A 25,688-nucleotide genomic window follows, 5' to 3' on the forward strand; every position below is an offset into this window, starting at 1 on the left:
TTCCGTGCAACAACTTGGTATTGCCTTTTAATGAAAACTCAATTTACTATCAAGAGCTTCATCGCTCCCAAAGCCTGAGAAAATTAAGCAGGCCATCTCAGTCTTGTAAACCTTACTTATCTTTGCAGGTTCTCACTCTGAGCAGTAGCTCTCATAACAAATATGGATGTACCTACTTTGTCTTTTGAATTTGACAAAAATGCACAAAATAACTCTCAGTATATTACACTGCTATTTTGCCAAATGCTCTGAAGTGTATGACTACTAATTCCTTGCCACTCTGTCCTGTCAAACAATAAATCTGTAAGTGAAACAAAACAAAAGTGTAATAAGGTTTTCAGGATAACGTTCATTTGACAGGATACTTTTCACAAGGGAGCTAAACTTTACACATATTGTGGATGGTCATCTTGAGAGGTACTATGGAGACTGCTTCAGGATGCTTTATAAAGTGCATATCCTGATTAAACCCAGGACTACAGTAATCATTTTTTTTTAATTAGTAGCAGCATCCTGGTCTGTATTTGGCAGAGCATGGCCAAGAGGTTGAGCAAGGTGATCCTTTCCTTCTGCTCAGCACTAGTGAGACATACCCAGAGCACTGAGATCAGTGTGATCCTTCCACAGGAAGGGAGAGATGGATCCTATCAGAACAAACCCAATAAAAGATCACAGGAGACCGAAGCAACTTTTCTATGAGGAAAGGGTGAAGGATCTGGGACTGTTCAAACCAGAGAAGAGAAATCTCAGTGAAGATCATATTCACATACATCAATACAGCAAGGGATAATGCAAAGAAGATGGAGCCCGGCCATTCTCAGTGGTGCCCAGTGCCAGGACAAGAGACAATGGGCATAAGTTAGAAAACAGGAAATTCTACACTAAAACACACACAAAAAGCTTTTAGTTTTTAGTATGGTCAAACACTGGAACAAGTAGCCCAGCTTGTGTATGCTGCATGTAGAGATGTAGAGTCTTCATCACAACAGTTTCTGCAGAGGTATTAAAACTCTGGTTGGCTGCACTTGAAAAGAGGGATGGATATCCGGTGATTTTCAGGTGTCTGCCAACCTCAGTCATTCTGTGATTCCAAGTCACTATCCCAGTGAACTTCAGCCTCAGTAACCAAGAACAAAGGTTCTCTTCAATTTATATGAACATGACTGCACATACCTCACAGCTAAAATGTTTCACAGATCACTCAGACAACTTAACTTTCATTGTATTAGTATTCTCACCAATTTTGACTTCAGATTCTGTTTTCACAACAGGTTTACTAGTAATCTGTAGCAAAGCCAACAATTTTGGCATATATGCTGCACAATTATTTACATTGCTATAATTACCTATAGTGTAAAATCTTTTCTGACCTGCATTTAATACCATTTAAGTTCTTCTTGCATTAATTTACTGAGTTTAGTTTTCTGTCTAGCATGCACTCTTCAGGCTGCTCAGAAACTAAAAATTAAGACTTCATCAAACTATTTTTATTAATATCTATTGATTAACTTTCAGTAGAATTCCTTATGTTATGAAAACACTTCTTCATGAGTTAAGTGCCCTTACATGTCATAGTTTCCTGTAAAAATTCTGTCTTATAATCAATTCTCCATAAAATTGCTGTAACAGAGATGTGAATCTACAGTCACTAGACTCTGGGACAGAATACTGTGAGAAATGTCATTAACATACTGAACACACAAGAACTGCTACAGCCTTACTGAGAGGAAGCTTAGTAGTCCTTAGTCGTATTGCCATTTCTTATCGTAAGAGAAGTAATACAAGAGTGCACTTCAAACTTCCGCAGTTACCTTGGGCATATCTTCCCCTAAACCCAAATAAACAAAAAACAGATTCTTTTATTCAGGTACTACATTGATGAAGCTCTACTTAACAACCTTTTCCATTGCTCAGAAGAGGAAATCTGGCTGTTATTAAAAAGTCAGCAAGCAGTAAGCAATTCCTGAAGAAAACTAGCACTTTCCCTGTTTTCCCATGAGGAAATAAATCAGCAAACTACAAACAGGCATCACAACTAAATCCTAGCAAGGAATAATTTGTTTTCTACCCTCCCATTCCATTTCACTCTTCTCCAAGAAGACACTGGTCAGGAAAGCTGTTAAGTCTTTCTATGCGCAAATAAACACAGCTCCACTCACTACTCCACAGTTTCGCTTTTATGTCAACAGGACCACTGAAACAATTTGCCAGAAGAAGAATCATAAAATCACCAGGGTTGGAAAAGACCTAAAAGATCACCAATAGCTTGTTACCAATAGCACCCACTAAACCATGTCCTTCAATACAACATCCAATCATTCCTTGAACATCCCCAGGGTCGGTGACTCCACCACCTCCTGACACTTCAAGTGGACACTTTATAACTTTTCCAAATGTTAAATTATTAATTTTTAAAAGCAAGGCCTGATGACATCTTACTGAAGAAGTAATCACCACCATTTATAAAGTATCCTTACAATGAGACAGACAGTGGAAAAGTCATTTAGGTTAGACACTGCCATGATAGAGAAAATTAGAGCCAGTCTGGGTGACAATACACACATACACCAGAGAGAACATTCTGAAATCTGGAGTCCACCATCTAAACAATTACAAGTATTCTGGGCAAACAGTGCTGAGAGCATTGACAATAGGTTGAGGGAGATGTTGCCTAGAATTACTAACAGTTTAGAGCATCTGACATACGAGGAGCACTTAAGAGAGCTGGGACTGATAAGGCTGGAGTAGAAAAGGGTGAGGGAAATAAAGAAAACAGATCCGAGTTCTCAGTGGACCAAAAATGAGAGAGAATGGGAAGCAACAAAATTCCAGGGAATTCCACATAAGCACACTGAGAAGGAGGTGTTGGGTTTGTAGCTTTATTTTTTTTTTATTTTTTTTTTTCACTGTGTGGCTAGGCAAGCACTGTCACAGGTTGCTAGATATATGATATCAGATCTGATACCAAAGGTGCACCTCCTAAAAGCACCTTGATGGCCTATTTGAACGCTGGGCTGGAATTGCTGCAGGCTTTCCTCTAATGTCCTCCTGGCTCTGTTACACAAACTAACCATGTTCACCAGTTGTTCTGGTGAATGGCTGTGAATGGCTGTTGCATTTCAGATCTGGAAGACCAAAATGAAATAATTCTAAGTTGCTCAATTTCCAAACCTAAATGATAGAATTTGTGAACTTGTGAAATACACTAATACTTCTATGGCATACTAGACAGGCCTTTTCTTTAACTTTTACCTCTAAATCTGTTTGCCTGTATGCACACACCAAATAAAATAAGACTAGATCTTATTTTAATCTTAAGAAACATTTTTCCCAATCTTATTTCAATGCATACAGCCACACTGACACTGTTCTCTGAGTGTAATCTCCATGACTAAGCTTCTTTTCATCCAATGACTATTCATATTGATTAGCATTCACACTAATAGTTTTCCTTAACAATGTGTATGAAAGTTTATTAATTGTATGCAACACCTGCAAGTTATGGTACTTCTGTAATTTACATGGTTTCTGAGAATTACTCAGAAGCTATTTAAAATACGTAGTCTGTCAACTCATTGTCTCTAAGGCAATTCAACACAAATGTTAATTACATGTCAATCTTTTCAATCTAAGCTAAAATTAATGTTACTAAAGATACAAGAGTGTAACTCAGGCCACAGTGTCCTTATTAGCTTTGCAAAACATCCTACTATTTGGGAAGCACAATATAATTACCTTTTACTCTTATCTGTTTAGATAAATCCTTTTCTGCCTCACTGGAGGATGTACTGTATTGAAAAGAAGAACCACAGGCTAATTTTTCCTGCTTGCTTCTATCTTATTCTCTGTCAGTTTATCAAATATTTACAGTCCATTAGGGTACACTGAGCACTGAAATCATCTGGCTATACAAACAGGGTAATAGTATAGATCTATCTTTCAATCTCAATTCTTTTAACATGACTTTGTATACGTAGTATTCAGTATAAGGAAGCAGAAAATAAGGCAGGATTGCAATTTTGTTTTACATAGGCTCAGTCAAATTTACAGGATCAGCAAATACTGGAGTGCTATGGCAGAGGAGTCAGGATGACTTTCCATAGGTAAAGTCTAAGAAAGAAACCACCAATACTGAAATAAGGTGCTATGATTATATTGGCTTCTTTTACATTTTAACTTAATGAGATAATAAAAAAATGGGACTGAAGTTAGATTCTTGAAACAGTCATGCAGATGTCTTGAAAACTGGGTAATTCACAGTAAAGATATCCATTTAATCTCCCCACCTTTATTTATTTTTGTTCTTTTATTACATGAATCTGTATTGCATCTTTTTTATTTACATTAATGTATGATTTACACTCAGTGATCTTCAGGGGTCCCATCCAACTAAGGATAATTTTTGATTCTATGATTAAGTAAAACTCCTATTGCCTCTTCTTGTGAAATCCTCCTGTCTGGGACTAGTTCCTTTAAAGCTTGTGACTCTCCAGCTAGCATTTAGAGGTCAACAATATCTTCTCACCATGAGCTAATGGTGTCTAAAATTGGATTATCTAATGACAGGCTGCATAGAATACCCCACTGCATACCATTATTGTTGTGCAACCCTTCCAAAGGAAGCAGGATGGACACTGTTTTCTCTCCCTTTATTTCTTCTGCCCACCATACTCTGTTCTTACTCAGTACTTCCAAAAATTCTGAATACCTTCAAACAACTTGATGCTTTCAACTACACAGGAAAATATCAAGAAACCTTTCTGAGATAATAAGGACTAAAATAATTCACTCACTAGAAAGCAAAAAAGAAGTAACCTTTGTCAGCATAGTTTCTCAACTCTTACATCTGCTACTAAGCATTTGGCCAAAGTGATCATACAGGGTACTGAATACCTGGGTTGCTCCCAAGCCCATCATACAACTCATTTCTTTATTTGGAATGCTACAGTGCTTGAATTCACTTTCCCCCCAGTATTCCACTATATTTTGTTGTCACGTGACAGATGACAGCACAGGGGCAGCCTGACAGAATGTGGCATTTGATGCTGAAGGGCGTATGGAGCAAAGGTGTGTCACTGAATTCCTATGTGCAGAAAAAAGGCATATACTAACAGTCACTGCTGCTTACTGAATGTCTGCGGACACCAACCAGTGGATGTGAACACTGTGAGGCCGTGAGTAGTGTGTTTCAGCAGTGATAACAACAATGTGAAAGAAAAGCCAAGTTCCAGATGACCACACACAGCTGTCACACCACAAAATGAAGAGCATCTTGATCAGCTCATCCACATGAACTGGTAGCTTACAGAGAACTGTGTATGGAGATGAATACTGTCTTCAGTGTGATGGAAATGATGGTGGCAACACTGGAATATCACCAATTTTGCACCAGGTGGGTCCCACAAGTGATCACACATAAACAGAAAGAACACTGCAAGCAAGTTTGTCAGGACCTACTGAACCAATACAAGGCTGAAGGTGACAGTTTCCTGGATCACATCATTACTGGTGATGAGACATGGAGTCACCACTATGAGCACTATGAGCACAATAACACTTTGTGTCTCAGAATTTGATCTACCAAATAGTATTATTGTGCTCTCTGTCATTGTTTCCATGGAAATAAACAGGAGGCAGTGATTTACCATCATATTCTGCCTGCACAAGCACAGTTATTAACATACACTCTACAGCTCTCCATTTGCTTGTGCTTTACTCTGTTTACCTAATTCAGATTTTATCTGAAGTCTTTGCAGAACTAAGTTAGGAGTATGTTCTTTTTTAAAAGCCTTGTTAATATGCAGAAGTAAATTACAGTGGCAATTATCACAATACACTTAAACCTCAAGATTCTTCAGCTATCAGCATCTTCCCCATTATGTGCAATACAACTTTTATGCCAACCAAGTGCATGAGAGATGCAAAATTTTCCTGCTGCAAACCCACTTCACTGCCATTTTATGGACAGCGTGGTATGTATTTGTTGGACAAACTTAAACCTTTCAAGCACTCAAAACATACCCACAGAAAGGATGAGAAATAGGACTCAAAGGCTGTTTCTTGGTGGCTATACCAAGGGAAAACAAAAAAAAAGAAAAAATGATATTCTTGAGCAAATCAAATGTGAGGTTATAACCAGCTACTATGTTGTTGCTTTTCAACAGAGCAAAGGTCAATAGGCGTCTCTCTACTCCAGTAGGTTGGTCATTCTCTCTGAGGAACTATTACAATTGCTTCTGGGAAACTTATGTCCAGGGGAACCATATTCCATCCACTCTGCCACAATTAAAATTGCACTGTGGAGACCTAAGAGTCACTTCCAAATCAACTGAGGTGCAACTTTTAGAAAAGATAAATAACTGTGGGATCCTGAACCGAGTCCTGAGAGCCATAACTTATGACAGAGAGGGACCCACATAGCACCTAGAAAAGCGTCTTCAGGATATACCTGTATAGCCTTATTTATTAAGAAATGAGAACTGCACAGATTCAGGAATGCCACAGAGATAGGTAGGTGCTGAGTCTAACTCTGACAGTTTCAAGAATATTTGTAGGAGTAAGTGCTCTCAGTTGTCGGTGCTGCCTTTTTGCTCAAGGTTGGTGTCCTACAGGACAGCTGGCAGAAACAAAATGTGTGAGCTCTACTCAGCTGTCACCAACCAAAGCGTGTTAGTGTAACCTAGGCTGATAAATTACAAACATTGACATAAGATGTGAAATACTTGAAGGGTTGTACTACTTTCAAATACTTTGGCTGTCAGCAAAAGAAATGCACAGAGGGCATGCAAAGCCTTCAGACAAGAAGTAATGCCACAGTGCCTCCACTCTAGCTGCAGTATTATTCTCCTAATAAAAACAAATATGACAGACAATGCCATCTCTTCAGTAAATTTTACCCGTCTATCCTAACTCCCACATAATTATGCCAAAGATGTATGTAGAAAATAAACCTATATTAACTGCAGTGCTCTGCTTTGTGAACATTTATAGCTACTTCAGGAAAACATAGGAGCCTGGCCAGCTTGAAGCTTTTACACTCTTCCGAGAATAACTGAATGGCATAACGAGCTGTCTAACATCTTTTCCCTTGCACTTCCTTTTTTTTTTCCCCCTCTGGTTTATCTTAAAATGGATCTCTGAACCGCTGGACACTTTGGAGCTACCGTTCATATTTACATTCACTTTTAGGCATAAGCACATCATCATAATACCTTTGACTTGTACTCTATGTGCTCATCACCATTAACTGCAACTTCCTAGATAATTGTTTTGAAATTCAGACAAGCAGTTACTATGTGTTACACCAGTCTCTCCTATATGGTTTCTGTAAATTTACTTCTTTAACTAATTGCTCTTCCCTGACAGAGCCTAGCATTAAACTCTTAGAAACCAAACTTTCAGTGATCGCTGACATCAGTGAGAGTGTATACCAAAATCTCTAATTAGAATGCTCTTTATGAAATGTTGGACCCTTTAAATTACCATTATGATCTTTTCACTTTTTGGAGTAAAGAACTGCACTTTTCTGGATGAATATGTTTCTCAGATATATATGTGAGATACATGTTAACAGACTATTAGTTATTAGTTATACTATAGATATCTATGATATAGACAGAACAACAATAACAGTGCAACAACCACAATACTACACAAAAGGGAGTGGACAAAATCACTGGTCAGTTCACCAGAAGCTAGCAAGGTATTCACACCATTCCATCAGTTAAAGTTTGCACTTACCAACCTCCACAACACTAGAACAGTTGGGATCTGTGAAGCCTTCAGGACACTCGCATGAGTAAAAGTCATCATTGAGCCCCGACAGACAGATGCCACCATTTTTGCATGGGTTAGAGTCACACAAGTCCCCTGTGGGTTAAAAGAAGAAAAGATTCTTATAAAAAACTCTGCAGAAGTTATGCACAAGTTTTAAGCATGGGAGGCCATGATTCAGAATGGAGGGGTTATATCACCATCTGTTGAAATGGTTATATCATCAACTGTTCCAGATATATGGACTCTTAAATCAGAACACATCAGGCTCAGGCATGCCACAGTACTTCTGCTGAACACGGGATCATGGCATTTAGGCCAGCAGTGTGCTTTTACATTGATTTTGTATTAATCACTGGAAGATCATCTGAACACAACTTCAGGATAAAGTTCACCACTAGAAAGTGAGGCCAGTGAAGTATTTTGAGCTACATAATTCTCATGGTAAGGTTTCACTCAATTGATGATGTTTAATCTGGAGCTCTACAGTTGGAACTGTGCCTCCAGAGAGTCTTTCACTCCACACAGAGACCTATCAACAACACAGAAAAGATTTGGACATTCACAGACAGCCTGTGTTCCTCCATGGTTCCCTCCACATCCCAAGCAAGTTTAAGAAGTTCTTCCATGCTTCACTTGTTCTGATTGCAGAGTCAACCAGTCAGTCACAAACAAAGCTATGTTTTGCTTCGGAGCCATGCCATGCTAGGAACTAGCTATGCTCCAAGACTTCCTTGGACGTGACCAGCACGGGCACAATGCTGTTACAGTCTTCCCAAATAAGGCCAAATGAGCAGGTTTTGCTAATCATTTAATTGTTTTTCAATGAAGACAGCTTTCTAAGTCAATTAGCATCAAGGTGATCAACAGAAGAAAGATGTAAACCCTGGCAGATGTACCAAAGGACAGCTTCATATGCTCAGCACTTGAATGCGTTTTCAGTACTAGTAGCATGTATAATACATTATCAAATACTATTTGAAGCTGTCTTCATGAGGAAATACAAAAAATGGTGCTTGTCCAACCCTTGTAACTCATCCAACACCCTGAGACAATCATAGCTTCTTGTGGTTCCAGAAATACACTCAAACACAGGACTGCATCAGCGGAAAACATTTAAAATACTTGTTTTGTCAGTTTGAGATCTGATCTAATGTTTGAATAAACAGCCTTGTTGATAGCTTCTATTTTCCAGAAAACACAAGCACCTAAACACAATGCATTTTACACGTCCATTCAAGAAGAGCAGTAAGAGGTAATCTTGTGTCCAGTCCCCAGTAAGGTAATTGGAAGCAACCCCAAAGAATGCCCGTTGTGCAGCCCCAATTGTGTACTTTTTCTCAGCAATTTAAGCACATGTTTACGTGATTTTTTAACTATCTCACGCTTTATCTTATAAGACAGATTTGTGAGACCCATCGATTTCCATATTTTAATTCCACAATATAACACAACATAGTATGACATAAGCCATAGCACTACAAACACGTAGCTTAACAGGAGATCTCCAAGAGTGAATTTCCTAACATTTAAATGTATTATGCTAAAATGTAGTAGTACCTGGTACTTTAAATGTTCTAAGTATAATTATATGGTATATAATTCTGCAAGTGAATCAAGTCACAGCTGCTCACAAATGCAAATATATGTTTGTTTCTCCATATAATTTTATTTATTACAAAACTGCACTGTTTACAGGTAACATATTCTATTCTAGATTGTTGCTGTTGCTGTTCTACAATATGCTCAGTATCATTTTTAGAAAGACCAGCTATTTGTGTACTTTTTTCTGCAACAGTTTTGCAGATGCACCTTTAAGCAACATCCACAGGTGGGCAATTATTAAAATCTAAGCTTTTCTAATTTCTAATCTAATACTTATTAAAATAAGTATCTTATTTTGTACACTTCTTGAAACTCAAAGTTTGCCTTTTGGCATGCAATTGTAGAAAGAAATACACAAAATCCACTTTTATGGCAGTAGCAGTAACATTTTATTATGTTTTGGACTACAGTAATAGTGAAGAGACCCAGAACATTTCCCACACGTCACTGGCTCACAGACAGAAGATCAATGCCTCATGCAAGAATTTCAGTATAAGAATCATTTAAGTAATTTAACTGATGTACAAAACTTTCTCTATAAACTCTACACATCTGTTGAAAAAAAAGAAAATTACTTAGTTTTTTGATTGATTGTTAGTTTTTTTTTAATTTCAATCTGTCAGCTTTGAATTATCTTCATTACACAGTGATTTGTCATGCATCCATCTTCTTGGTATTAACACAGTAATCTTGAAGATTGTCCAACTAAAGTTGACATACAGCTATTTGAAAAGAGTCAACAGCATCTTTCCACATCATATGACTAGACACAACTAGACATTATTTTCCTCCCTCTCTGAATCTAAACCAGACTTCTCAGCTTGAGTGCTCACCTCATTATTTGGTCGGCCACAGATGTTTGTATTACAATTCATGTGACTTAGGCATTTGGTCATGAAAGAATAATCACTATGAACTGTCTGCTCTGAAAACTGTATTCCCTTGGCTTTAATTAAATAAATAAATTAAGTAACACCTGCAAACACTTGTTATGTTAATCCATACGGATATTCTCACTAAAATGAGAGGAAACACTTATATTCATTTTTTCCTGAATTCTTGTTCCCCTGATCTCATTTATACAACATGAAAAAGAAAGATAAAAAGATAAGCCACTGTATTCATCTGGTAACCACTAAACAAAGAACTCTGAACTCTCTACACATACTGGATAATTTACAGTAAAATTCTGTTAAGTTTTATTCACTGTTACACTTCAGTATTATTTATTAGTGTTTGTATTTGCTGCTTATGTCCCCTACTTTTCCTGTTTTTATTTCCAGTGCTAGGATTGGGTGCATAATCATCATGGTCAACTCATAACTAATGGTAGTATTTTAGTATCTTAGTACTCAGAACTCATGGCCACCCAGATGTCCGAAAACTCTCGCAAGGACACCAAAATATCTAATATCTATGCTCACAGAGAAATGCAACATTCAACTTTTTGTTCCAGTTATCAATGACATCAGCTATCAGCTTATCTATACAAGAAAAAAACTCAACTGTTTCTAACCAGTTTTACAGTGGACTACAAATGGCATATGCCTTTGTTTCATGTTACTGTTTTAAATGACTGTTTGTCTAGAATGTGCCAATCTTAGTTTATTACACTTCTGTTGTTTTATAGTTAATAAGTAATGAGCACGCAACTCCACAGCTTTTGGAAAAAAGAAAAAATCACTGGAATGTCAGAACATCTGCAAAGATTAACTGTCGAAACAGACAAAAAAAAAAAAAAAAAAAAAAAGAAGGAATACCAATTTTTGCAAGCCTGTATCATTCACATAACACTAAATAGAGAAAATACATACTCTGTACAGCAGTGGTTGAAATAAAACTAGCATGACATTAAATACGATGCTTTCAGAGCATCATATGTCTGCGCAAGTGCACAGACACAAGCAAGCAGTAATTCTGCATAAGACTACACATTAAGTCTCTGCAAACTTGCATACTCAAATTAGTAAAACTCACTCAAAACACTAGCACTCTTATTTATGACTTGGTGCCAGTGAAATTGAGCAGAACAAAATAAATGTCACCTTTGAATCAACAATATTCCCCTCAATTTACATTTTATGCCTCTTGAGAGGCCATTTATGCTGAAATATTGAACACTAATTTGTTATTCTTCTCACTTTGATGTACAGGATTTGATTTTAAAGGCTTAAAGAAGACTTAAGAAGAAAAGCTTACATGTGTGCACTTTGTTTTAAAAAACTGATTAAAGGATTTGTTATCACTGAAGTACTGTGTTGCACATGACACAACCTTTAACACAACAGTACTTTCTGAATTTAACCACAGAGTCACTGTACATGGCAATAAAATAAACTCAGGGGAATAATTATATCCTTAGAGCAATTCTTGTATAACTGTACTTTGTGCTAGTAACTTGCCATAGTGAAAGATAATACGCTGTTTGCCTGCAATTCTATAAATTAAACAGACATAATACGCAGAACAATGCTATTTAAAAATAAAAACAGCCAAAATCAAGATGAAAACCAAATCATAGCATGCATTATTTAAAAAAAAAAAAAAAAAAAAAAAAGGTTATGAAAAGGGTCCAGTAAGGAATAAAGGTGTGAAGTAAAAGTAATTCATATTTTTTCTGTGTTTGGCTAAACATGCACCTTCTATTATGAAGCAATTCAAGCAATAGGGTGTATCCCAATTGTGCATACAAAATTTGTTCTACAAGCATTGCTGCCATTATTTCATCCCAGGGAATCACCTAGACTGTAAAACCTTAGAAGGTCAAACTTTTGAGATTTGGTCAAAAATGTGTAGAACCGAAATAAAGAAAATAAGTTTGCTTGTTTCTCCACAAAACTGCCCAAACTCTCAACCACTTTGAATTTAACTCTTTTATGGTACTATTCTTTGAAGTTTCCTGTTTTATATGTGGGTATATAAAACATATAGGTGTATATGTATAGGTTCTCCTTTTTGCATGACATCCTGAGTGGATGAGTTAAAGTCAAGTTATGTGAGAGCACACTGGGATGAGGAGCAAACACGTATTTAGATGATCAGATTAGCATTCTCAGGATTTGTTTTTTTCCCTCATATCTTCAACTTTTCAAAAACTTTCCTAAGGCAAATAAATCTCGGAATCATTTCTCCACCCTGTCTTTGGAAAAAAATACTGGTTAAGAATAAAAAAGCAAGACAGAAGGAATAAGAAGATGGTGAAGATACATACGTACTCAAAATTGGCATTTTACTGAGGAACTCTCACTCCTTCTCCAAACTCAGTAAAAACAAACAATGATTAAATAAAGAGGTTAAACGGTCATTCTCTAGTAATAATTAGGCTTGAGTGCCTGCTTCTGTCCATGAAGAATAACCCAATTAATTACACAATTTAACTTGCATTAAATGCCCTCACTTAGGAACTATTCTGTAAATCCATGCCACTCCCTGACATATCTTCACACAACCATTCTTAAGCCACACTCTTTAAACAAAATGCTGAACGTATGACACTTGCTCCTCTCCACAAGCATCCATCCACTGGTGGAATAACAAATGCAAAGAATTTGACAAATTCTACATTTTCATATAGAGTACTCTGGATCCTGTAAGGCCCCATAAACTGCTATATGAAGCTCTACAGAATAGCGCAATACTTCGCTTGACAGCAAAGGACAACCTGAAAGAAGGAATTCAGCTGCTGTATATAAATAATGCAGCACACCACGATGGCAGCAGTTAGCCCATCAATCCTTGACTAGAACAGAAATTCAGAGTTTATAGATACAATTTTTGTGATATGAAGACTAAACAGGATGTACTGTGCAAACCAACAAGTACCATCCACAACCATAGGCATGCATTACTTTGTAAAGTACTCTCGGTTTTTTTGCTGTAAAATTACATAGATCAGTCAGTTAACATTACTACTTGCAAATCAATTTGCTATCACAGGTCATAAACAATTGCAAATGAAAAGAAGAAAAAAGGATCACGTAGTGTACCTGGGACATGTGTATGTGGCAAAAGCTCAGCTACAGTGTCTCAAATCAGGCATGGGAGACGCATCCAAAGCACTACTCACAAACTCATTAGCCTGAAATTATTATTATTTTCTTCAACTACCCTTTAACACATAGAATGATAACCATTACAGTTTCTGGCAGAAGTACTACTGCAAGAAATATCTGCTTGAAAAAATGAAAAAAAAAATAAAATCACACAGACTCAGATCACAGATTTCAGAGCTGGAAGAAAAATAGTGAAAGAAGAAAGGCAGAGTTGGGAACATCTGTTATTTAAGATCACAGCACATTCTTTGAAACATTGTGTATGAAAAAGCATCCCTATTTTATTATTTCACATCCTATACATTAAACATACCCATTAATGCATTTAGTATGCATTATATATTGAAGTAGTGAGGTTTACAAAATCTTATACTGAAGTAAACATAACAATACTGCAGGAGTCCATGGAGATGCAGACACTCATCAAAACAGAAGGCGTGACAAAATGGGGAGGTAAACAGTTGCAAAGGTAACAAATGTTAGGAGCTCAGCATGCTACTAACAGATGTTGTTGGATAGGTACAACACCAGTATGCTACATAATGGGTGCTACAGAGCTGACACATTTGCTAACACCACTGAAAGGGAGAACCGGACACTTGTTCTTAACTAAAACAAGAACTATATTTTTATTCAGTTGTCTATACTGCTACATGACATATAGCTTATTTTAAAAGCTCACTCTAAGGAAATAAAATGAATATGAGGACAGAACTTGTTACTAGGAAGAAATCTCCAGTTGGCACCAAACAATAAACAGCCCAGAAAATAACCAGTCAATAGAAATTTTGTCCAAGGATAGTACAAATGAGCCCTAGTCTTGAACCCCAGAAGAGCAACTAAGCTTCAGAAGAAGATTGAGAAAGTACTTTTACCACTAGCAGATTCACGTTAAAATCAATTTTCAAAAAAAAAAAAGCTTTAATAGCTTTCTGATTTACAGAATCATCTGTACAGTGTTCAAGTTCAAATCCATTTCCCCACAGCTGAACCACTGTTGAGAAGCAGAACAATAAATCATATTAAAGACACACCTGCGTAGAGATGCAAAACGTGAACATGAGAACAGATGAGCTCTGCAGTTCTTTTAAGTAACTCGTAAGCTGCTACTCAGATTCAGTGGTGAGGCAGCTAATTTCCTTTTTCTAACATAAAAAGAGCACTCACTAACTAGCATCTCTTATTATTTGAAAGAGAAGTTAGAAGTTTCTAGACATCTGTAGATCAGGTGCTTCTACTCTCCCTGCTTTCTATGCTGATTTGGTTATTATGCAGGTAGAAGGTACATCCAACTCCCTAACTTTAATATTCATTGCCCCCTGTCCTGTCACTGGGCACCACTGAAGAATCTGGCCCCATTCACTTGACTCACACCCTTTACGTATTTATAATAATTGATATTTATGACCAATGATAAGATCCCCCCTCTTAATTAATTGTCACTCCTAAGCTCTCCTTTGCTCATCATTCATCCCTAGGCAGAGTCTGATACATTCAAGTTGCTCTCTCACATAGAGCAAATCCATCACTTTACTGTTCTGGCCTATCTTTCCTAAAAAGTATTGCAAAGAAAAATAGCATCATCACTAACTCCAAACATCCAGATCTGAATTAGGTGCAAAAATTTACAGAACATAAAACTCAGAATTTTAAAAAAATAAATAAATCATGATTTTATCACAGGTCTCATGGAAGTTACGGTGGTTGTTTCTTTTTCTGAAAGCCTCACGGATCAAAAGACTGTACACACACACACTATAAAGAAACAGTACCTGTAGCTTGTATCTGTGAATTGGGACTGCAAAACAATTCTGCGAAGTAGTCCTAAATATTTCTTTAAATTTTAGTTTTTCTTGTCTAGCCATCTGGGGAGATGCACCAGTTGATCTTCTAAAATCTGGGATGGCATTATGAAAACATAACCAGATTTTCATAATCAGAGAATTTTCATTAGAATATCACTGTAGGACTTTGCTGAAGCATTAATCCTGGGTGAAGATAAAGAGCTGTTCTAAGCTTTGGATTTAGTCTAGTAGTACAATACTGTAAAAGTGTGTCCCTACTTTCAGGGTTAGAATACAGTCCTCAAGTAATGCCTTCAGGGATTAATTTCTATCATAATAAATCCCCTTCTGCCTTAAAAAAAGTATAATCTCTTCCCTTTCTAAAGGTCTACAGCATGAGCTACTTTATTCATTTGAATGTGAAAGAGCAGTAGGTCACTGTACTTCAGCCTGCAGTGCTACAGGCTTTTCAAGCATCTGAAAGCTGACAATATGAAATACAAGCAGAAATAGAAAACAGCTTAAAAAGTAAATTCTTCTCTGTTTCTTAGGTTACAGAGAGTTCATTTCTATGTCAAGTGGCTCTTCAGGGGGAAAAAATAAGAACTTTCCCTGTCAATTCAAGTCATTATTAGTAAGCAATGAATCAAAAGTGATTAAAAGAGGAGCATGGTTATATAATGTACTTCCGAATATTTCTGCAACTTGAAAAGACTTTGTGCATCCAACTGCGACAAGGATTTGGGGAATGCCATCACACACTGAGAGACTGGAGGAAATGAGATGTGTTCCCCTATGCTGGCTGACCAACATCATCAGTCTCAGATCACATCCAGCTTCTGCTGACAGGTATGACACTTCCCTATGCAAGCAGGGAAGTAGATGAATGCCCTTAATGCACATACACAGACCCCAACCAATACAACCTTTTGTAGTTGGACAGAAAGCTCGCAAAAAACCACAGTACTCGGATTATATATGTGTACTGGCCTTATGAGGCAAGGCTTTTGTAGTGTGAGTGCAAGCAGGGATGTTCTGTGTGAGCAGAGCCCAGCAGTGCCCCATGTCAGAGCAGAGCAGCTCCAGCTGCTCCAACAGGGACCCGCTGCTGCCAGAGCTGAGCCATGAGTGATGCTGAGTGTGCCCTGGGAGAGCAGAGTTAAAGGAGGAAACACCATTGTGTGACAACAGCTGGGAGAGAGCGGTGAGGAATGGGAAAGAAGTGGCCCAGCAGGCACCAAGTCAGTGCAGGAGGGTGGCAGGAGGTGCTCCAGGCACAGAGCAGCAGCTCCCTGCAGCCCAGGAGAGGCCTGTGGAGGAGCAGGCTGTCCCCTGCAGATCTCCCCATGCAGCCACAGAGGAGCCCAGGTGCAGCAGTGGATGAGACCTGTAGGAGGTACAGCCCATGGATATCTTGGGATGGAGCTGTAGCCTGAGGAGAGCAGCTTGTGGTGCAGCAAGAAAGCTGGGGGAGCTGCTGCCTGTGGGGACTATGCAGGGGCCCAGTGTGGTAGGGGCAGAGTGGCCATGAAGAGGCAGCAGAACCAAAGCATGGTAGACTGACCCCATTTCACTGAACTGCTGAGGGTGAGGAGGTAGAAGAGGGTGTACGTGGGGAAGGTGCTTTTAGTTTGTTCAGCATGTTAACCAACCAACTAGTAGATCTGCACCTGTTCAGATTTACAGAGTGATCTCTGGTTATGAAAAATGAGAGAATAAGAGCTTAAGCTGAGACAATCTGTACAAGGCACTCGGGTGAAAGTGTTTCTCTTTCCATTAAGCTGTGTTTTCTCAATCAAAACTTTCAGAAACATAGCAAATAATTATGTGAATATATTATCATTCCCAGTTACTTGTCCTTTGCTTTCAAGGCTGGTCAAGATAATCCCTGAGTGCTATTTCTCAGTATACTACCCCTATTTCATACCTGTTTTGCAGATCCCCTGATATAGCTTTAGGTATTTCCAGGCAAAAGGACTTCTTGCAAAAGAACAAACCACACCAAACTAAAATATGTTTTACTTGCTGAATAATCGCTTTTAGACTGTTAAATTCTTTCTGATTTTCTTCTACCTTTTACATCTCAGTTTTACATCTTTTACATCTCATTTATCCCTTTTGTGCCCCACCATCTCCTTGGTTCATTATTTAAAACCACCAGATTATGTGTGAATGTATATATACACACACATACACTTAGCTGCATGCTTACATGTACACTATATTTATTGAAATAAGAATATTTTCCCTTTGTTTCCCCTATATTTGGGGGGGGGAAAAAAAAAAAGGCACTGGTTGCTAGGCAATTAGTAGTCTCCTCAGCATTGGCAAATTTTTCTTCTCTTATCCAACATAAATCCAATTTTGAAAGCTGAGCAATTAAAAAGTCATCATTAACTGTTTTTAAAACTCATTACACTCACTATGCCCTTCTATCTTCACTAGAAAGGCAAAACATAAGACACTATGAATTCTAAACATATTCTTACTACTGTTTGGAAGGGATTTGCCACCTATTAACTATCTCTAGTTATTTCTGGTTTTTTTATACATGCTCTTAAATACTTTACTTGATCACATTTTAAAGTGCCAGCAGTACTGGAGAAATGGATGGTACTTAACATTCGAAGTTAGGTAGCTAGAAAAAATGTAGGACATGTAAAATGTATTAAACACCTTTTAAAATTTGGAAAAATCCTGTAAGTACCAGCTGCATCACATGAAAGCCCTTAAATGAATGTCTCATGTACACAAAATATATTCATTTATATTAAAACATACACTTTCATCTCCATCAGAAGTTTAAAGACATGTAAGAAAAATGCAGGAATATTCTTTTTTTTTCAAATAATAGTCCAAACTGCATTACGTATTTGAAAACAGGCCACCTGAAGCAGCTGGCATCGGCTGTGTCTGAATTAGAAAACTGCTGGGCAAAGCATGAGTGGATCAGTATTTCAAAGTTTTCAGTGCTCAGGCTCATGTATCTACATTATATGAAGCCTGTGGATTTTGTTACAGATTTAGTACCCCAAAACCAAGTCATTGGATCAGATCCTTGAGTATGGAGAGGTCTTAAGGAGTATTTGGTGTCCATTAGAGAAGAGCTTGCAGTCTGAAGTCCTCAGAAATTAATGTAGTTCACACATACCAGAACCACTTTGCAGAATAAGTTGCAGAGTACTTGCAAAGCAATTGCTGGATTTGGAGGCAAACGTGATTCACTTCCAGTGCTCTCTGGCCTGCTTGAGAACCACTTTAACAGAAATGCAGGCACTGAACACACTTTCCCACTGAATTTTTCCTCCAGCAAGCTTGTCTCTCGTACAAAACTAAAGACATAAAACTAAAATATTTGCAGGTTTCCATTGTTAAAACTGCCTAATCTTACTTCATTCACTTTGTGCATTTTTACTGGCTACGGAGATGTTTAAATCCATCTCCACAACAGTTCTGTCACACAAAAATAGAAATGTTGCCAGCAGAGAGACGACAGTATTGCTGGTTTTCATCATTTTCTTTTACACTCTGTAAGACAGTGGTGCTACTGAACACAGGCAGAACAATAATTAGGCGATGAAGATATGAGCACCTCCTCTGAAAAATACGAAATAATAATGGCATTAGAACTGTCAGCTACAATAAAGAAGCAATTTTGTTTATTGCTGATGATGTAGCTAGCAGTAACATTAGAGCTGTGTGGATGAATGATGCATGCACCTTTGATAATTTTTGCAAAGGATTCTGTTAAGATGTGCTTTTTTTTTTTTTAAATTATTTGGGTAGACTGTCCAGAAATAAAGTTTGAAATTTGATGGCCAGAACAGTATTTGGCCAAGTGTATACACCAGATTATGTAAAATTATTTGAAAGCACATACATGTGCTTTGCTTTCAATTGCACTGCACATCTTTGATGTTAAGCAGCCACTTGGCCTCTCTGCTTCACAGCTTTCCCTGATTACATAGCACAGATGACCACCCAAGCATTAATTGGTAAAATAAACCTAAATGAAGTGAGGTTGTAGTTTGACAGTACTTGTTGCTTGTTGATCACTACAGAGTAAGGTGCGAATTTGCAGAAATGTGCAAAGTATTGAAAAAGGAAAAGAAAAAAGCTAAAGTCTAGCTGAGAACAGCATAAGTGAAAGACATTCACAGATGTAGAGGCTGAGAATATGATACTTCTAAAATAGTAAATTCTAAGAGGAACCTTATCTATTAAGCTAAATAACTATGCTGTTTCATCAGGATTCTGAACATAGACAGATGTTTCTGTAACAATGTGTTTCTGGTTTGTCATTCCAGGACAGCCAAAATTTCTCTTCTAGGGAACTGAAGCGCACTGCAATTGCTTGTACACACAAGACAGAGCCACTGACCCACCCTTCAACATCACTGATAAATCAGAGGCTCAAAATCATGTCTTAAGTGATGCTGAAAATAAAACTGGTCTCTTATTCTTACTTATACTAGTAGCAAACAAAAGGAATGCTCTGTGTTGCCAGCCTGATATTTTAGTTTATCCACAGCTTTGCTGTATAAACTGCATCCAACTAATATTAGCAATGGCTAATTGCATATAGGATGTCCCCTATGTACTGCCTGAGTTGCAACTGCTGTTCTTCAGCATTTAACGCCTGAGTCCGCATGCTTAACATGTATTTCTAAAAATGCAGAACAAGGTAGATGGCAAACAAAAAAGAAAATATATGAAAAATGTAATAACACAGAATATTATGAATATGTAAACACTGATTAATTATAGCCCATAACGAAGAAATTAATGCCTCTCAATTAACATGTAGAAGAGAAAAGGGAGAAAGGTTACTACCGTTTTTAGGTTAATTATGAGTAATAAATAAGCCTTTGTCACTGTACATCAGTGCCTCCTGACAGTTTTCTGCTTTCCTGAATTCCAACAGTTCTACACACAGAATGCAAGAACAGATGACCGTAGAGGCTTTTTCTGAGTATGAACAGTGCCTCTACATGGATTTGTATGAAGCTAGTCCCATACCAACAAAATACTCGTATTATTTCCATGTACACATATAAAGTGCATAAACGTACAGAGTATATAAATTAAAAAAATATAATTCAAGTTCACCATCACATTTAGGAAAATAAAAGATTCCAACCTGAAAACTGTAATGGCGAAAAATAATTTTTCCAAAAGAAAATTTGCCCAAGTACAGTTTGTGATGTTTCTAAGTGGAAATGTAGAATTGCTTAGAAAAATCATTTTTCTTTCTAAAATCTCTAATCTCTTCCAGACCAAAAGACAAGGGAATGAACAATTTACTTGACAATTAAGTCTGAAATCAGAACAGGTTAAAATTACTACATTTTAAAATGAAGCACTGCTATACTGTGGAAACTTGCTTAAGCCACTGAACTGCTGTAGTAAAGGGAACATAGGCAGAGAAAAACACGGATTTGGAGATGTACACTGACTGCTCAGTGGGGAATGATCACCACTATTCTCCTATTTCCTTCTGTCCATGTGCAGCAACAGAGTTCCAGACTTCAAACAGTTTCATGCAGTTAACATCAGTTGGGTTTTTTCCTCCTTTCTCTCCTCAAAAATAAAATTCAGATCACTTCCTTCTGCCCTGGCTTACAAATATTATTTTTTATCATTTGCTGTTATCATCCTGTAATTTATTCACACAAAAAAAGAACACAGTACTTATGGCACAAACAGGTGATTAGAGAAGCCTCATTATTCACTGACAGGAAGTATAAAAGAGTTATTGCAGGTACATAAATAGATTGGTACTGCCTGATCCTGACAAACAAATGGACTACTATAAAAAAGACAAACAATGTAATACAGGAGTGAAGTCTGAGATTCAATGTATTTCTTCTCAAAAGCAGCATTAACAGTAACTTGGAGGCTCATTAGGGAGTTCATTTATTTCTTCTTTTATTTGTGGTTGTTATTAAAGGAGTCACCCATTTTTTTGAGTGCATGTGTGTATGATAGCTGTGTTTACTGGTGGAATTGTTAATGTCTTTTTTCCCCTGAGTACAAGCTTAGATTTTACTTTGTCAAACAAACAAACAAATAAAACAACAACAACGACAACAAAACTTATTTTCATCTCTCCTCAAATGCAAGTTATTGTTAAGAGAATCACAGAGCTGATATTTATTACTGTGGAATCATAGTACCATAGGTTGGCTTAGATACGAAGGCACTTGAAAGATCACCCAGTCCCAACCCATCGCTACGGGCAGGTTGCCCCCCACCAGCTCAGGCAGCCCAGGGCCCCATCCAATCTGGCCTTGAGTACTTCCAGGGATAGGGCACACAGAGCTTCCCTGAGCAACCTGTGCAAGGTTCTCAGTGCCTTGTAAGTGAAGAATTTCTTCCTGATGTCTAACCCAGCTCTTCCCTCGTTCAGTTTAAAAGCACAATTCATTTAAAACTGTATTGCTTTGCCCATTTCTGCATTATCCAGGGAGGCATTTCACAGATCAGCATGACCATAGGCTAACTACTGCCATTGCTATGCTTTGATCCTGACCTTAAATTAATGTCCTCAAAACATTTCCTACAAAGCAGGCAAAGACCACCACCTACCATGAGGTGGTCTCATCTGTAGTCAGCTACCACTACATGGCAAGGGCACAATAAGCCATAAATCACATTTCTCCCCAGTCTGAGCTCTAAACAGAGTTGCTTTGGGCAGGGCCTGCAGCTAGGAGGCAGTCAGTGCCACTACACTGCCTCACAGCCAGCACAATGCAGCAGTATGCGACACACAGCCTTGGGGAACATCTGGAAGGATAAAAGCATTATTTGCAGAACACTCAGTGCTCCTGCAGGTCTAAGGCCTAATAAATCTCCTGGGGAAGTTAAAATCAGAACTCTTACCCACTTCCACAAAGCCGGATCAGGACACTGGATCCTTACGTCAGGAGCTGTTATACAACATCTTCTAACAAGATCAGCAGAATCGTTTTAAATCCAAATGCAACTTGCATTAATCTTGTGTGAGTCCAAAGCATCACATCTCCACTGATGTAATAGTGTTATTTCTGTTCCGTGTTGTCAATATAAATGGTACTTGAGTCGCTTTCCCCATTGCTTAATTATATTGTATACTAAAATTATTTTAAAAACAATTTGTTTTTATCTCCTCATCATATGACTTCTATCCCTTCCTCCAATTTCCCATCTCATTTATTTTTTAATCCAGCAATGTCTTAACTGTGTTCTCTATTTCTCATAAGTTTCTTATTAGTTCTTTTTTTTTGGCCCAATTTATTTTTATTTGAAATTCATTCATTTGGCAGTTAGTGTTTGCTTTTCAATTTGTGCACAACCTTCTATGATTTTCCCACTCGTTACTTATCTGCAACAGTTTTCTTGCTAAGTATTAGCAAGCTATTATTTTCAAACCTCTAAGTCCTTCAGCATGGTCTAGTCACATATCAGTGTTGTTTCAATATTAGTATTGACTGTCGGGTAATTAAGAAACTTAAATCAAACATGCAAGATACATGTAATGCAATTTGAGAAATCAGTTAAGTATCCTAATCTGCTATTCACATTTGTTTCATATAAAGAAGAAAGAATAAATAATAAAGCTTGAGAAGGCTCATACACTTCATTGCACAAAGGTATTTGCTAATGTTTCCAGCTATGTTATTCAGAAATGAAGTGATTTAGATTATGACAGCTGCATCCAACACATCAGAACATTGCATGTAGTTCAAGACAGATCACTTCAAATTAAGCTCCTGCGTGATTTCAGCATTTTGCAACTTACTTTTTCTTTACACATTTATCCTGTTAAGAGAGTGACAGAAAGACAGTACAAGATGAGTGTCCTTGCAACAGCCGAGCTATTAACTTTTGTAGAGACTGCCCAAGAACTCTGTCTGAAAACCTTATCTGTTAAAAGCAATTCACAAAGCATCACAATAGGAACCATCTTTAACATCTGTAGATTAAAGACAGATCTACTGCTGCACTGCGCTTAAGTATTTTCTTTTCCTAAAGCATGCTCTAATTAAGTAAAAGTAATCATGAACTGAATTTGGTGAGAATCTTTGTCAGAAGTGCAATAAAGACAACAAATCTTCCAAACTCAGGCAAAACATACCATCACATAAATTAGAATAAAAATGATGATCAGAAAGTAGTTAAAAACAGACCAAACACAGAAGTGTAGTATTTGAGTGCTGCAGACTTTGTCTTTAAAACCGTTAGCTGGAAGTCACAGTTATAAGCATTTTCTAAAGTTATTCATCTAACCAGCTGCATAAAAAGTAAGTTCTATGAATATAAACTTCCTGGGGTATTTTGTTCTCCACATTTAAATGAGGCAGTTATCAGTACCACCATAATCATAATCATCTACATCCTTATAAAGCCATCAGATACAAAGTACTAAAGATACTGCCAGCTAGATCATGTTCAAAACTTATTGATAAGCTTCTTCTAAGAAATTTTCTCCTTACTAAACATAAGTTTCACAAAACTCAGCAAAACACAAGTGTAGAACTAGCACACATCTTTGACTATGGTCAGCTTAAGAAAAGCAAGAAAAACTCCTGCAAGATCTATAAATCTTTTTATCCCATAGGCGACTCATTCAATTTGACTGCTACCAAATCTTTAAACCCAGCTGACATAACTGAAAGAAATGCCCAAAATGGGGTCAGAATTACCAGTACAGACAGTTGTGTGATTGTGCCAGGCTCTGTGCAGCAGAACTGTGCTGCAAACAACATAGAATTTGTCAAAAATTCCCATTCCTCCTATGTCATCATCTGCGCAACAAGAAATATATAACCAGATAAACATGGAAAATTGCGTTCTTTGCTCCAGTGCTCCATATAAATGTAGAAACAATCATCAAAAGGTGATAAGGGAAGAGGCAGTCAAAAGGGAGCAACTCCCTCCTCTATTTTCAATTCTTACTGCAGCCACTGTGGTGAAGGGAGCAGCAACTAACTCCCCACATCCACCTTCTAGTGGTAAATTAACCACTTTTGCTATGCTATCAGGGCTACATGTAATGAAAGGTATAGATTTTCGTAAGATTAAATGTAATTCTTCTCTTAAAATAGACTTGGAATGTTCCTGTATGTGTTCAGTTCGCCTATGGCTTCTTTCATTGCTTCTTTTCCTTGTTTTCTCAGTAGTGTCTGCTCTACGTAGACCTCTGACCAAGCTCAGCCTCCATAATAGGTTTTGATGCCTTAGTAGCAGCCCATTGGTTTTGAACCCTAAAAAGCACAAGCATTCGGACCACCTGAAGGTTAACCTCCAAACCAGGGCAAGCAGCCAACACATTCCCTGATGTGCTGAAACCTCACTAACCACAGAGAGTAACAGTTCTACACAGACTACAAATCATCTTAAGACTGTACAGCACCATCGCAAAATATTCTTAAATGTTAGCTTCCATTTCCAGGACTTCTGAATGGAAAGCATTACGATAATCCTAACATTTGAAAGACTTACCTGACTTCAAATGTAATCAGTTCCACAGACATCAAAGGGGCTCTTCAAAGACCCAACAGCCTCCTTGTACAGAGCAGCTTGATGGATTCATGCTTCAGGGCTTGAGTACTGAACTAAAATCACAATTACAGGTGCTCCTAAGCTAAACTGCTGTTCAAGACAGATGACTATTTATATTTTTGAAATTCCCAATTCTTCAGAAATTTAGCATTTACTGGCACTTTGGTATGTAAGCTCTTAAGTGTCCTTCCCAGTTGTTTGGGCATAGAAAAGTGCAAATTTTAGAACAAACTACATCACTTCATCTCCCCACTGTTAGCTTTAAATGAATCAAACTGTCAGGATTTGTAAAGATTCACATTCAGCACTCATGTTTCTAAGTGCATTTTGCTCCTTTTAAGCTAGACTGCATTCTAAAGTCCAGTTCACAGAGTAAAAGCAGTACTAGAATAACCTACTGGTAAACAGCATTACACAAGATAAATACATAGATATATAGATTCAAAGCATCTCTAGATTCAGAGCATGTCTTTGTGCTCCTGTCTTAAGCTGCTCACAGACAATGTGTCTGTTTCCTTATCCTCTGAGTATTGCTCTTCTTTTCTCTTCTACCAGCCTGAATGGAAAGCACACATTACAGCAAGGTATCATGTCAATAGCTCACTCCCTTAAAACTCCTCCTGCAACATCATGGAATACATCTGCAATCCTACCATTTTTCCCATCTCCAAAACAGGTACTGGAAGGCTGCTATAAGGTTCCCTTGGAGCCCTCTCTTCTCCAGGCTAAAGACCTCAAACTCTCTGAGCATGTTCCCACAGGGGAAGTGCTCCAGTTCTCTGATCACTTTCACAGCCAGCTTCAGGACCCACTCAAACAGTTTGATGCCTTGGGTTGGGAGTCCCAACACAAAACCATCAGAATAGCATACCCCAGCAACAGAACTGTATTTTATGTATGCAGTAAGAAGAGACTCCCTTTGACTTCAGTG

At 37.7% G+C, this 25,688-nt stretch overlaps 1 protein-coding gene across 1 annotated transcript in view; it reads right to left on the minus strand.

Moving 5' to 3' along the window:
• Positions 1 to 25,688, minus strand: part of LOC107306514 (neurogenic locus notch homolog protein 2-like) — a 149,412-nt gene that overhangs the window by 71,723 nt on the left and 52,001 nt on the right. Inside the window, exon 4 of the mRNA XM_032441509.1 lies at positions 7,741 to 7,869. Coding sequence (XP_032297400.1) covers positions 7,741 to 7,869 — 129 coding nt within the window. The remainder of the gene's footprint in view (positions 1 to 7,740; positions 7,870 to 25,688) is intronic.

This window comes from Coturnix japonica, chromosome Z (genome assembly GCF_001577835.2).
Source record: "Coturnix japonica isolate 7356 chromosome Z, Coturnix japonica 2.1, whole genome shotgun sequence".
In the NCBI taxonomy this organism is placed as follows: Eukaryota; Metazoa; Chordata; class Aves; order Galliformes; family Phasianidae; genus Coturnix; species Coturnix japonica.